General features: G+C 35.6%; 1 protein-coding gene across 2 annotated transcripts in view; it reads right to left on the bottom strand.

Moving 5' to 3' along the window:
* Positions 1 to 16,254, bottom strand: part of LOC145678505 (uncharacterized) — a 393,685-nt gene that overhangs the window by 137,429 nt on the left and 240,002 nt on the right. For both annotated transcript variants that reach the window (XR_014130402.1, XM_081748725.1), the window contains exon 10: positions 1,090 to 1,214. Coding sequence is in view for 1 of the 2 variants with exons in the window: in XM_081748725.1 (XP_081604851.1) it covers positions 1,090 to 1,214 (125 nt within the window). In the remaining variant the exon portion in view is untranslated. The remainder of the gene's footprint in view (positions 1 to 1,089; positions 1,215 to 16,254) is intronic.

Genomic DNA, 16,254 nt, shown 5'->3' with positions numbered 1-16,254 from the left:
TTTCTTTAAAATTTTTAATTTCAGAAATGACAGCGTTTTTCAAACTAACTTTTAACAAGTATTTTAATGTATTTGTAGTACAGTAGGCTTGAATGTGCACTAGACCTAGCACGTTTCACATTTAATTCTCTTCGAAATGATTCTTGTTTGAAAGCAAAATCTCCAAAAATAACAGGGTTAGAACATTTTCCGCAAACCTTCGTGAAGTGCAAGATTGGCTTATGTGCCCACACAAAATGAACACTCAGAAGAAAACTCAACATCTAAGAAGTGAATGAATGCTTGTTTTCTACTCTCTAAATATAGTACAACTTTGTACATAAAAATTTAAAAAATCAGCATCTTTTAAATATTGAGTGATTTCACATAGATTAGCTCTTTTGTTGTTACGTGCCTGCTTTTCAAATCGCAATATAACAGGATATAATTCAGATATCACGCCGTTTTGTTAAATAACCCTTGAAACGTTAAAGTATCTTTCACATTTACTGATACTTTTAATAAGGGTTGTAAATTGCATTTCGGAAGATCCTTAATCTTCATATCCTCGTGAACTGCGGCAAACCGGTGTGTGTTGCTTTCTCTGAAATTACTGCTTTGTTTGCTAGTCTTAACCATTACTTGTCCTCATTTATGTAAAGTATCCTTGTCATACTCTCGTTGCCTTTTCCTGCCATGTACACATATTCTTACTCAATTTCAGATCCTGATCTAATGCTGTTAATGTCCATTCTCAAGGAGGCCTCGTCTCTGAGAGCTTCTTTATCCCTACTACTCTCTAGAACGTCTAGTCTCAAGAGTTCCTTTTGTCAGGACGTCTGATCTCTGAGAGGTACCCGTACACACTGTTTGGTCTCAAAAAGTCTTGGATCCTGTTACCCTAGGACGTATAGTCTCTGGGTCCTTACACTCTCACCCACAAACCACCAAATACCCAAGAGGAACTTATATTTGAACAATAATTATTATTACTACTGTACATAATTAGAAATGTTATAATAAAAGGTGATTGAGGAAGTCCAAACTTCCCGTGCATCATTACTTTTAGCTCTACCCTAAAAGACAGATTTACAGTATACTCTAACTTACCCTAGCCACCTTATTCAGTTTATGCCTCTCCTGACGTTCCCTTCTCCTTTTCTCTCTTCGTCTTCTGCTACGACGAATTTCCTCCTCAACAGCTGCTATAGCTGCAGCCACTGATTTCTTTCTCTCTGCAACAACATTAAAAAAAAAAAAAAAAAATTAGAATTTTGACGCACGAAACAGCAACATATTATTTCAGGAATTTTATATTTCTGAAGTACCATATTGAACTTATTACGAGGGTAACCCCAGAAGTTTTTTTAAAGTATAAATACAAAGAAACATTTTCAATGTGTACATGAATTTAAAGCTTGTACATTTATCCATATTTCTCCATAACTGCTATTTCGGTCAATGCATTTTTGTCAATGCTTTTGTATATCGTGTCCTATCACGTCGCCAAGTCCGGACTACACAGTGGGTGGATGATGATGTCCCATCTAAATCGTTCAAGGTCTCAACTTTCTTTCCTCGCGAATTTTAGTACAATAAACTGCAACCTCCCTACACAACTTGGGAACGTTTTTGACACCAATGACGATTTGTTATACACTTCCGTCAATTAGCGATGAATTTCAATCGGCTTTACGCTTTTATGTTGAGAAATCGAATTGCTTGAATCTCGCATTTGGAGGTAGCTCCTTTACAAACGGCTGGCAAGCCGAGATTGAACGTCTTAGCCAGTTGCGTACAGGCTTGATTGGGATTGGACGAAACAACGAAAGTGTTACCAAAGCCGCAGGAACAGTTTTCCTGCTTCCTCAGTGCTTTGGAAATCTTACTTTTGGGATTACCCTAGTATATACCACAGAATTCGAATTTTAATTGACAATCACGTTAAACAAATGCTTCATTATCAACAAAACTTTCCTATCATTTGAAATTACAGTATTTTTTTTATTAAACAAATAGTCAGAATCTGAGTTACGTACCACTGAGCTCCGTAGTCTTTACGAACGACAGCACTTTTTCATATTTGGAAAAGTGTTGTGATTTTACTGTTATAATTTAAATACAGTAGTTAATGATTTCGAGATCTTAGGGGTTTACGAATATATGATGAACTGAATTTAACTATGTCATACTCTTTGAAGACCTTGACCTTACTGAACTACATAAAATATTTAGACATCACACTAAACATTGGGAATCACACATTCTGTGCTTGTACTGTTACAGCACTATGAAAAGCGGGAAAATTTCAATCCAATTCAATTTTTGGAAAAATGATTGAGTTCCGAATTCCCTTTTGCAAATTAAACTTTATATTATTATTATTATTATTAATTATTTTGTTGAAACTAACGAACACTGTCATACTTTTGGAGGATGCTACGAGTTTACTACTTGGTTTGCTGTTATATCACAGAAGCATCACATTCTCTGCTTGTAAAGGAGATTAAGACTACTTTTACACAGAAAAGTGTGTGTCACCGTTTATAGTAAGATCTCTGGTTATCGCTTTATTTATGTAACGCCACATAACCTACAACTTTCCAAACGACATGGCACATAATATAGAAATGATTCTCTGAACATATATATAGTATGATCTGAGTCCTAAGCCTTTGTCACAAACAATTTCTATTGCAGTACCCCAATATAGAAGGAAAATGAAGCTAAAATATAAATACAGGTACAGGTTGGGATTCGACAGCCCATAATTTAGAAAATATGCAGTACTTAGCAATGAAAGATGCATCTATATTCACAAACTGAAGTACTTGGCACAATTTTAACCTACACTTTTCTTTACAAGAAAAATGTTCACTATCTGTTATCATATTATAATTACTGTATTAATAACTTCTCTTTCCCACAATGTGGAAACTCAACTACGATAAATAAAAGAAACTGATTTGAGTCTCTTGTGTTTTACGTCTTTATGCAACACCGAAATTATGAAGAATGTTGGTTCAGAATTACGACCGTAATTTGAAGCCGGAACAGCTGGTGAGTGCGCAAGTTCTCACACTACAGGTCGCTCTCCAGTACATTATGTAGCCTAGAAGAATGAAGTTTTACAGGACCACGCCAATGATCCCCGGCAAAAGAAACTAGTAAAACTGAACTGTGCAAACATCTGTAGAAAGAAGTTGCAGCTAAAAGTAAGAAATTATGAGAGAAATGTTGATACGATCTGCATGAGAAAGGCTGACCCGATGTCAACTCTCTGATGCACATCTCTGTTTTACATTTATTAGTAATACAGTTATATCGTACTTTTGCAAAAAGCAACGTGACTTATACACACCGACGTCGATTCTAATAAAGAGAAATTACATATATTTAAAGACACGAAAAGATGATATGTTGTAATCTCCCTCGTTTCCTCGTATCATGATACAGAAGTTTCAAGGCTCTGTACGCATGTGAAAATTTCCGTAAGTAGAATTTTTTATTATAACCTAAAATCTGTGGCATATTTGTATGAAAAAATACTGTTTAGTAATACTGTAACGCAAAAACTAAATCACATAATATCCTTTACAAATAGGGTATAGAACCTTATTTAGTATCAACTAAATAACAGTTCAATAATAGTTAATTACCTAATTATAAGAAGCATACTACTTCTTACTTCAGATGTAAGTGTAACGTTTGTAAATTTTACTTATACCGGAAATTCCTTTTGTAAGTATGAATTTACGTGGCTTGGGAACTGTCCCTATATGTATTTATTACTGGATTCATTCCCCAGTTTATAGCTTACCAAAAATACGAAACAACCGATGAACAGTTTATCACTAAATTTTCCATATTACTACTGGTCGCAAGTCAATGTTTTTATGTACTAAACAAGTGTTCCTAATTTACAACCAACGTGGTCTTATTTTTAATTTTCTCTACTGGATTTTGCTTTTTCTTCACGTAAGTAGATACCCAATCACCTCACGATCCCGGGTCGACAATGATCAATGCATGTCCTAATGTATTTATTTGAATCCTGTACACGCATATCTGAACTATATCTTTGAACTTCTCTTATCTATAACAGACGTAAATCCACTTCGGACAAAGTTTGGATGTCGTTAGTGTTCACCATGGGTCATTACTCTTTGTGTTAAAAATAACAAAATTACGTCCTCGACAGGTATTCATCATATGAATTCTAACTTCACAGTCTGCCTCACGGAATAAGGAATGAACAGACTGACAGCAAAATTTTTTATATCGTTAGTGATTACAATTGAAAATGATTTTAAGTATTAAATAACTAAACCGTTCTTAATGGGTGAGGCGCCCTAAACATCAATGAAGGACTCTTGATTTCGATAGGATTATATTCTATCTTAACTAAATTAGCTAAGGAATCACTTCATGATGCTGAGTCAACTATAATGAATGTGTGCACCAAACGTTACGCTCCACAACTTTTGTGACAGCCGCTACGAAATAAGGCCCAAGAAATTACTAATTTACAGACTGGCACCCTAGGTTTTATTCCGTACTACTCTTCGCAAACTTTGAAGACCACAACGCAAAGCAAAATTAATAATTTGATAAACTTAATACTGCAAACTGAAACGCAGAATTTGTGTTGACGCAAAACGTTACGGAAAGAGCCCCCGATTGAAGAGTGCTCTTAGTTGTCACGAGATAATCATTTTGTGCATTTATTTATTTTTTTTTTAAAGTGTCATTAGAACATCACACATAATGACGTGTTTTTAATTTTCTCGGCCGAATTTAGCTTCTTCTTAAGTTAAAGTAGTTTACTGAATCGATTCACGATACTAAATCCACATTGATAAATAAACATGTGCAATTATTAAGGATTGAACATTACAAAATTACATATCATTACGCTTTTACTAATTACGAATTACCAGTTTAAAAGATGAGTTGCGTAATTGCCTGCTGATCTTTTGCTGTGTCTCACGTCTTGCATCTTTTCAATGAGTTTTCAAATTTCTCCTGTAACTCCTGTCCGCGAGCACCACAGTGATGGTTTTAGGTCCTACCAAATCGAATGGCTAATAATTAACTACTAAATCTTACGGCATGAAGAAACTGAGGTAACTCGCCATAGAAACAGAACCAATCTACTTGATTCTATCCATGCATCCCCTCTGCCATTCAATTTCCTTCCTCTAGGCTTCTCAGCCACAGTTTTGCATTACACATACATTTCCCTTGAGTTAATGTATTCCGCACCCCGCTCAGACGTCTCGTTGTAGTACGAGTTGCATTGGCATTCGATCGTCTCCCCTCTACATAGGTATGCTTATCTCTTGAAGTTCAAATGAGATGAAAGGTGAATGATGGCACAATTTATGGAACACATATAATAGAAGAAAACGAGAAATCTTTCAATGTATTATACATTTCAAATTACAAGACCCGAAATCAAACAAAAGACCCTTCGCATTGGAGATTAACTATATTACTAATAAATCGAATTTAACTTGGGATCCGAAGCATACCTACTACCACCTACGACCGGGTTTCCAGCACCAAAAGTAAACAAGTTTATACCCTACTAGCTAGAACATTATCATCACCTATACAGTATGTGGTATGTCCACCTCTGGCTTGCAGGAAAGGAACAATGCGATTTGGCATGGAAACAATGAGGCCTTGGTAGGTGGTTGAAGACATGGAACACCACACCTTCATACATGGTGCTTACAGGAATTCACGTAATTCCTGTAAATTCTGCGGAGAGAAGGAATGAACTCTTGATATGACTTTCAATGACATCCCAAAGAAGTTCAATTGGAAAAATGAAATGAAGTCTTTAAGTTTAACGTCCCACGGTTATGCCGGTTAGACTAAAGGAGACGGTGATAATGAGAAATGAGTGAAATGAAGAGAGTGGGAGGAAACGGGAGAACCCCGAGAAAACCCACGAGCACGGTGTTTGTCCACCACAAAGTCCACACGGCGCGAGCTGGGAAAAGTTCAATTGGGTTAAGATGGGCACGTGCACATTCCAATCGCAATCGACGATGCTATACAGTTAAAACTGGCACATATTAGGAACGTCAGCTGCGGTCTATATCTAACTGAATTGTGCGTTCAGATATCGTGCTTTGTCCAGTGTTAGTTGTGCCGTACTCTGTTTTACTAACCTCAATAGCCTATGACGTTCGACATCTTTTGTGAGATGTGGCTGCCCCATGCGTCTTTGGTTCACTTTTGAAACACACTAACCACAGCAGCTTGCGAAGTTTCCGAGATGGTCGCTCCCAGCCGTCTGGCAATCACAACCTAGGCCCTTTCAAACTCTGATATATATATACATATATATATATATATATATACACTGTTGGCTTTCTCAAGTCTACGCACAAGCATCATACTGTTCTAGTGAGATCCCTGTCATCGTCTGGCGAGCGGTTCTGCGTCTTACATCAGCCTTTTATTTCATCTCAGGATTTTATTTTCAGATACTTTCAGTCTACGTTCTTCCATCAAGCGACCATGTTTCACAACCATAAAACATAACAGGCATGATTATCGTTTTATATATTTTAAGCTTTAAATTCCTCGACAGAATTCGCGACGATAAAATACTTTCAACTGAATAATAACACGAAATTTCCTTATTTCAGTCGACATTTAATTTCCTTGTGGATATGATTTTGGTCTGGTGATATTGATCCCAGATATTTGAAAATATCCACTTTGTCGAAAGTATTATTTGATATTTTGAAATGAAATCTTTAAGTTTTACGTCCCACGGTTATGCCGGTTAGGCTAAAGAAGACGGTGATGATGAGCAATGAATGAAATGGTGGAATGAAGAAAGTGGGAGGAAACGGGAGAACCCCGAGAAAACCCACGCACACGGTGTTTGTCCACCACAAAGTTCACTTGGCGGGGGCTGGGATCGAACCCGGGACCTCAAGCACCAGAGGTGAACGCTCTACCACTGAGCCACCGCGGCCCCTTATTTGATATTTTAAAGCATCCATAATTTGCCATATTACGATCCCGGTGAACTTCCATGTATTTAGTTTTCTCTGCATTTACTTTTAAACCAATGTCGCTGCAAGCGTTTAATAAGGACTCTACATTTCTTTCCATTGTTCTCCCATCATCCCCTATTAAAATTACATCATCAGTATATGTCGTAACCCGATGAATACAATTCAGCTCTAGGACCTGGTTGCTATCTTTAATTTTCTTTATAGCGTACTCAGGTACAAAGCTGAACAATAATGGCGATAACGCATCTCCTTGTTTCAGGCCATTCTCGACGTGGAAGTTCATGGACAACAATTTTTCCGCTCGGACTTTACTTTGGGATTCATTTAAACACATTTTAATTAATCTAACTAGCTTTTTCGGTATTCCGAATTCTGTAAGAATGTCGTACAATGTGTCCCTCCTATGCGAGTCGTAAGCCTTTTTAAAACCAATAAACAGCTGATGTACTGGTTAATATATTCTCATTTCTTTTCGAGTATTTATCGAATAGTAAATATCTGGTCGATAGTTGATCGATTTTCCTACATCTACACTGATATTCATCTGCGTATGGAATCAGTTTTGTTAATAAAATGTTAAGAGAAATGCCTCGATAATTATTACATTGTCTTGTCGCCTTTCTTGTGAATTCGAACAGTGATTGATTCTTTCCACTCTTCTTAAATGTATTTTATAGTTTCATGATATGTTGAATTCCTGTCGTTAAAAATTCAGAAACCTTCGGGCTGGGTAAACCGTGATGATGGTTATAAGTCTAGGAAACAGCACGATCAGATGAACAGTCTATTAAGCATATGATCCATAAACAGAAAATTTGGTACTTACCCGATTCTAAACAAGCTTAAAGAACAGTCAGTGCATTATAGAATTCGAAATTTTACCGATTTTTCAGATTCCAAATACTTGATACGTGGTAACATTATTACGTATGTCATCAATGAATGAAAAATTTGTTCGAATATTCATATAATGTATATTAAAGTTAAAACTTTCAAAAATGTACAGAACCACCCGAAACAAGCTCTTGATGTGAAGCTTTTCACTCATGTTTTATTTTTTGTTTCAAAAAGAGGATGTGTGATATTTTGAAGTAAATATACTACACACAATTTTGCTAGCTATTTGTGTATCTTCTTTTTAAAAAAGTACTTATTTTTGTGTATAAGAATTTAAAAAATTATATATATATATATATATGGTTATCCTTTGGAATTCATAATATAAATATGTTAAGAATTTTTAAAAAATCTTTTCGAAATTCATGGTTTATTTTAGAGGTTCTATATTATTATCTACATCAACCACTAACAGGGTGTCTACTAAAATTCCAAAATGAAATTTCGTGACTTCTTTTTTACCAAACCATAAAATTTCCTATTATTCTCAAGAGCGAATTCGGGTGCAAATTAGGCCGAATTTTCAGCATGCGATAGAATATTTTGCTTGCGAATCAGTAGCGTCTAAAGCTCAACATAAAGACATTTTTGGTGGTGAATTTTGACATTTTATAGAACAAAATTCTCCAGTCTGTGCTTATATTTGTACAGATGAAAAAAAAAAAAAAAAAAAAAATCCTGACCCTAAAGCTAAATTTCTTGATTTTCATGACCGTGTTCTGACTTCATGACTGATAGACACCCTGACTAATCAAATGAGTTCTTGTGCTGTAGAGAAGCGAAGCGAAGTCTGTTTTATCAATTTAAAGCAACATTTTGAAAAAAAGTCCAAAATTTCCCAAGCAAAAAAGCGAAGCAGAAAAAAACCAAGTTTTTTTCACAAAAGCCGGTTTTTTCCTCGAGCCCTCTCATCTCTAATGTTTAATAAAACTTTTTTTTTTTTATCTGACTTCTGAGCTTGAGATACAATTCCAATATTTGCCCGGCGTGTTTTGAGGGAAACTAAAAGAACCTTCACTCCGAACGGCTGGCTCTCGGAGTTGAATCCTGAGTGTAATGAAAGATTTTATTCGCATTCTACATTGTGGAGAATTGTTCACCTCTTCGTTGTTTTACAAAATTGTTTACTTAGTTCTTTTTAGAAATCATATAATCAAGTGTCAATGACGCAAAGTGTCTCCCACAAACGCGGATGGATCTTTATGGATTTTCTTGCGAGACTGAAATAGACAAAAATTACAAAGAAGAAAAAACAATGTCTCACGATTACATTTTGAGACTAAGGGGGATGGCGATGGTGAGACGAATGATGATAACAATTAGATTAAAGTGAGGGGAAACGGGAGAACCCGAGAAAAATGTACACAGTGTCTGTCGATCACGAAGTCCATTTGGTAGGGACTGGGATCGAACCAGCACCCGAAGCCATGGTGATTTAGGCAACTGCAGCAAAATCCAAGGAGCTGGCATACTTTTGGCACACTAATGGAAGATTTTGAGGTAAAATTCAATATCCTGCATGAAAATATATATTTACAAAGAAAAATTTTTTGCTGGCGATAGAATTAAATACAAAGTAATACAGCCGTTATTTTAGATAACAAGTGCTTTATAACGGATAAAATAAGTCAGTGCATATGAAAGTTGTAATATTTTCCACTGGTGGTGTATTCCTGTATAACGTACAGAAAGTTGAATTTTATATATACATAGGGAGCACTACTAATTTGAAACCATAAGTGTTATTGAAAGTCATATTGCCAAAACCCACTTTGTTTTCACTACCATCCTTACGCGTATACCCGCTTTCGTTGACGAGCCTTCTCCCTTTGGACGGCCCGGGCGGACACATCAAGTTCGCTCTACTCTGACTCGGTTAGTTAGAATTTGTGCTTTTTATCAGCCACAAGGATGGATAGCAAGGATGGTGTGTGTTAACTGCACTGTAATTTTTATGCCAAACACCCGGACGCCGTATTTATACACAAATCGTAACGTACATAATTTTTCAACAATCACCTCTGATGCCCCCTTGAATTTTATCTATGCCAAGTGAAATGCTTTCATATCACTAGCACAAATTAATTAAAAGACAATAAGAAGTAAATTATTGAAAGAATTATACTTTTTCAACCACTATTTCAAGGGGTGTACCAAAAGAAAACCTGCGCGAATTCCAAATTTAGTTACTTCGGATTTCGTTATAATATTTATTTTGGGTCCTTCGAACAGATGGTTGGTTCTACCACATAGAACATTTCTAGGTAAAATACGTTGTGAAACATTTTTAGTGAAGGTATGAGAGTGTGAATGTAAGTAATTGCTGAGAGTGCACAGCATATTGAAATAATTTTTGAGTTATGATGGAAATATGGTGTGTGTGTGTGTAAGTGTGCTCTTCCACTATCCTCATTTTTGCGCGTATCGTACGTCGCAGACGCGCCTGCACCCCCTCGATACCGCTCGAGGGCCCTTGCTCCGCTGATGCGAGAACTTGGTCAGATAGGATTCGTTCTTTTCAGTGGTCACCTAGCACAAGTTGGTGTGCGTTTTATGCCACACAGTATTTACACTGAGTCAATCTGCAAGTACTAATGGAGCTCATTTAGTTGATGCCTTGTTAAAAGAAATACAACGCTCTAACCTAACCTGAAAATGTAAGAAATGCGTCAAAATTTGAAAAGAACCGGCTGCTCGAGTAATGTCTGTATTTTGCCTTACTACGTTAGTTGTACCTTGTATACATAAAGTCAACTCAAAATGTCTTAGGCATCACTTAGTGTGATTCTATCAGGCATGTTTACAGAGATTTGTTTTACAGTCCATTGGTAAGTCTACGAAATTAAGAAAAAATAAGAAATTAACGGTTAGTATCAAATGCGCAGGATCGGGCGCTTTTTAAATATACTCCTTTCGAATCTCCACGAAGTATTTTCCTGCACGTTACAATATTATTCCATATGCAACCCTTACATAGTGAGTTTTCCAAATGTTGACAGCTTGGCACCCATATTCTTAATTCGTACCGACTCACCCACATCATTTCTTACTATCGTTACATAGTTGTTACTATACACTGTCGATAACATTCACATGTATGAGTTTTCATCCTCTGAGCGTACAAGGGACAATTGATCAAACATAAACAATGATAAGATTCCCGCTTTTCTTTGTTCTTCATTCAAGCTTACGCCATTTATTCAAGAAGACACTTCTCTTCAGTTTCTCAAATTTGTCTCCAATCATGACAGAAACCGTATGTTAAATTAAACAAAGAAAAATATCGTAGCTGAAATTTATCATAATTATCCACTGTTGACATTTGTTATTACTAAATATTTATTGGGCCCGCGTTCACACATGGTCAGTGCAAGGAATTCGCCTATAAGCATAAGCAAGAAATGTATCAAAACGTACCTTATATGGTTTGTCTATCATTAAACTTCACTACTATTCAATATATAATAATTCTACAGAAGTACTACTTTTATGGATAGGGTTAGTTAATAAGAACAATTAAATGCTAATTAATACATAGCCTATTTTGATATAGCAACCTGTTGCTCACTTTGCACAACAAACTTTTCTTTATTCAATAATGTATTGAGAACTATCGCACTATATAACATGCTTTATAAAATATATTGTGAGAATGGTACAAATACTCACGCTTATAATGATACATATCAAAATACCCTGTTACTCTCCGACCGTTCATACTGTCCTCCTCAGAACCACATGAAAACACATCCACAGAGTTGCCAACTCCTCCTTGTTATTGTTACTAACTTTCGAAGGTAAGCACCATATTTAAATTACACACTAGGCAGGAGAATTTTTCTGTCTTTTCTCTGTTCCGATGCAAGAATACGAAAAAAACATATTCCAATGTGCATAATGCCCGACATATATTCGATTATGTGATTACAGAATGCAATGCAACTAATTAGGCTACGTGCGAAGAATTAGGCCTGTAATTATATTTTCATGCTGCGTAATACTTGGATTTATCGGATATTGAAATATCTGAACACTAAATAATAATAAAATATCTCCATTGTCAGTAAAGAAAATTTGTTCCAACTGATAATTCTTGAACAAAATGTTAACAGCAAAATGGCACTTTATTATTATTATTATTATTATTATTATTATTATTATTATTATTATTATTATTATTAAAATTGGAAACCTTATTTTTAACGAAAGTATTCTGACGCGTACGCACGGTATTTTTCAAATAATGCTAAGAAGAAATCATATTCTTATGAATTTTTACTGAAGGCCTAATCCTTTAATTTGCAGATGACAAATACCGACAGTTTTCGCGTGTAATAGACTAAAGCAAATGTAGATGTTTCATGTTATTTCCTAAATTCATACACATACAGATAATTTAACATCATATCCAAAAGGGGAAAGATATTAAGGGTCAGACTTAGTAACGATGCTAGAGTGGGTGGCAACGAGGCGAAGACCCAGACGACCTCCTTCCCCTTCAGACATGTTTATTGTAAGGTAGGTCAAGTAATATGAATAAATTTTCTGATGCAAAATAATTATTATTAATAATAATAAATAACGTGGATATTATGATAAAAAGGCGTTGTGTCCATCTTAAACACAAACTAAATACAACTTCCTTACAAGGCTGTCTATAATCTTTATTATAAATTAACTAGAAATGTTAGTTTCGGAAGTATATCACTTCCTTCTTCAGACTACTACTCTAACTGAAATCATAAATAGCATTTCATCATTTGTTATCTCTGACAATCAGAAATCACTTTTTATTAAAATTCAATATATATGTCCATTGTTGTGACATTTTTAAATTCTTAACATACATAATACATTGTTAACAAATCTTTATATTTCTTTTAACATATATTAACTAAAATAAATATTAATTAACTTCCGAATCTGTAACATTTCTAGTTAATTTATAATAAAGATTATAGACAGCCTTGTAAGAAAGTGATATTTAGTTTGTGAATAAATAACGGTTCTCCAAAAATATATTTCTACCTCTCTACTTACCTAGTGACGAAACTAGAGAAGGGGAAGGGGATAAGCACCCCCAGTAGCACCGTTCGCCCTCCAGATTTTGAATTGTAATATAGATCAAGTAATATACAACTATTATTTTCGATATACAAAATAATAGCAAGAAATAAAGCTGGCACCGTCAATGGCCCTCCTTAAAAATTAAGGTAGTGTCGTCTGTGGTCAGACTTTCACGAATTCTCAAATTTAATATGGATATTACATTTTGTTATTTTTAAGTCCACTAAGAAGTTTAATTTCTTACACAAATTTCTCTAATTTCTTTTTAAAACTGGAGCTCGTTACATGATTTTATTTTCATATTAGGTTTTATAATTAATCACTATATTTATAATTATACACAACATGAAAGTTCTTAAAATATATACATACATATATATGAATAAGTTCATGTAGTATGATAGCTTTCTGCATTTACTATCTGGCTCACTTCCACCTTTTTTTTTTTAAGTTTTTTCATTGTCTTTAAGTTCTTCATTACAATTCAAAAAAAAAAAAAAACTGAGGGTAGGCTTTGCAGAGAGCCTTAACCGCAATGATGAATACGTCAACAGTTGGTTATCAAAATAATAGAAACGCCTGTAGTTGGAAACAATTGCCTGGGTTGGCGAAGACCACAGCAGCGACCAATGGCAATGTTAAGGCAATTTAGTATTATGTGAGAAGCAGTATTACGGTCGTGTGCAGTGACCAGGGACGTCATTTAGGGGGCTGGGAGAGGCATTTGTCCCGCTGAGTGAGATTTATATAGATGTTATCAATAGAATAGTAGTAAGTCAGTGGAAAACGCAAAATTTTACTACATATATCAAGGGGTCTTGTCGCCCCCCCCCCAAAGCAAAATCCGAAATGACGCTACTGCAGTGAACCAAGCAGAAAGTGATAAGAGTAAAATGGGCTAGTTCTCTGATTTTCAAAGAGGGCAAATTGATACAGCTCACTTATGTGTTGCGAGCGGGACGCCAGTGATAAGAGGAACAGTGTCTTAAGTGATGACGGCCAACAAAACTGAACTAAAACCATATCATCAAAGAGAAGCTGGTCGCAAGAAAATTTTTGGGACAGATCCCGCCAAGCATCAAAACAGATTGTCACTCAGAATTCGGGTCGAATTTCGAGTCGAGTCGAGCCAAAATGAGTCAAATCTAGCCAAACGAGCCAAAAGGTATCTAATTTTGTGCTTTTGTGCGTGTGTGTGCGTCCTACCGGTGAGTCAATTAGTCAATGTTTCTGAAATGTATTAATTCTTGTTCGCTTCACTATCTAAACTTACCTCATAATATACATTTGAAGATGCATTTAAAAAAAATACTAAATAACTACGAATAAATTTTAGTATCGATTCTCGTAAATTTTTAAAGAAACACAGAAAGGGCTCGAAGCTGATGAACATTCTTAAACTGTTTTCTACATGTCAAATGTGACTGGTGCTGAAGAAGAAAAAAAAAAAAAACATTCCAACACCGTTATTTTTTTTTATTTTTTTTAATTTGTAAGATTGTCAGCACCAAGTTTACCTGACAGGCAAAGGCTCCGGGGTCATTTAAAATTCAGCGGAAAACTGTAAAAAGGACGCTATGAATGTGATATATTAATCCGGACTAGAATGTTTAAAAATAATAATAAGCCAAAAATGAAATCTGTGGAACTATAGCGTTACTCGTATATAAGAATGTAATTAATGTGGTAACTGATCAGGAGCTACGAACACAATATGTAATGTTCTGGCTGACAAAAAACACAACTGAGAGAGATTTACAAAGCAATAAATGGTACAATGACAGTCAAATGACAAGTTGTAAGCTACTGACCTTCAACAGAACTTACCCTTGTGTATCGCATGAGTTTTGATCTGTTGGGAAGCTAAGACATGTGTATGGATAATGGATATGTATTGCCACGGACGTAAACGGCGTTTAGAATTTTCGAAAAACGCTCAAAATTTCATCATACTTGCGCAAGAAGACGTATACTGATACGCATGTATGATGCGTGAATGGTATAAAAATACATGAGCACAAGAGGCAACAAATAGGTAAATAGATTACAGGTGAAATAAGAATTAGCACATCGCGGTAATAGACGTGCAAATCAGTACAAGAATGTTATTGTAACAGAGTTACAACGATATTAAGACGAGAAACAAATGAAAGATGCGCTACAGTGAAAAGAAAACTAGTGTTACCCATGCAGGTAACTTGAAGCACTTTTTTCAGTGAGTGAGTGAGTGAAGCGAAATGAAAATACACAAAAAAGATGCACATGTGGAAGTAAGAAAAAAACTGCGATTAGCGCATGCATAATACTAACAGTTTGGTACTAAAATAATATTCAAAAACCGTTTGAATTTGGTCTGGATGCTGTTTAACTCATCCAACTTTGAAAAATGCGTGGTGTACGAAACTGCGAAAGTGCTGAACAGATATTGTGAACGCTTGCAGGAGAATGTAACTGTCACGATGCTAGATATTGAAACCATCAACTGATATCACTGTCTGGGATAAATATCACAAGTGTTTCCTAAGGTATGAATAATCAAACGTCTGATAGTGGATGAATCAAACCAGTACACATGGGAGGTACTGACTGGTTATTAAACTGAACATAATCCGAAACAGTCGAGTTGACTGAGTCATTGTCTTGATTATATAACAAAGCAGGATGATATGCCTCACGTACATATCTGAGCACAAGGTATCTAAAGGAATGGTTGGAAGTCGATCTTGAATATATGGAATGTCTTTCTGGGCAAAAATGATATTATATTATTGCAAGGCTTGTTTGCAGTAAGTTTGCCAAGGAATTCCACCGTCAAACGGTACAGAAGGGTTCCATCCATCGAGATAACTGATATAATCATACAGATACGTGTAGTAGCTGTCATTGACCCAAATGTAGAGCGGACTTCCCCCCCCCCCCCATTTGTTGCCAGAGTTGTCCCAGTGTATATTTTTTTCAGAAATCGGTTTTGATCTGCAGTGAAGACTTAACATGACTGAAGGTCAAAACGTTTCATTAGACAACTTGTTCCTACAAACTCGTTCGCTGTGCAACGGAGATTCTGTCCACGCAGAGTGATTTTTGTGATTCAATGGGGTACCGTATCTTAAATTTCTTGAATCACGACAGAGATACCTTGAATTGTATGGTAGCCTATTCGTGGATCGATTTGTTATTTCACATGCAACGCTCCGAGTTATAGTGTTCAGTAATGAATGATAGCAAGTTGCGTCACATCATGTGAAAGAATTGTACCACAATTACTCGT

Source organism: Thermobia domestica, chromosome 2 (assembly GCF_964235325.1).
Source record: "Thermobia domestica chromosome 2, izTheDome1.hap1.1, whole genome shotgun sequence".
Lineage (NCBI taxonomy): Eukaryota > Metazoa > Arthropoda > Insecta > Zygentoma > Lepismatidae > Thermobia > Thermobia domestica.
The sequence above is the reverse complement of the archived record's forward strand: the minus strand, read 5'-3'. Positions and strand labels throughout refer to the sequence as shown.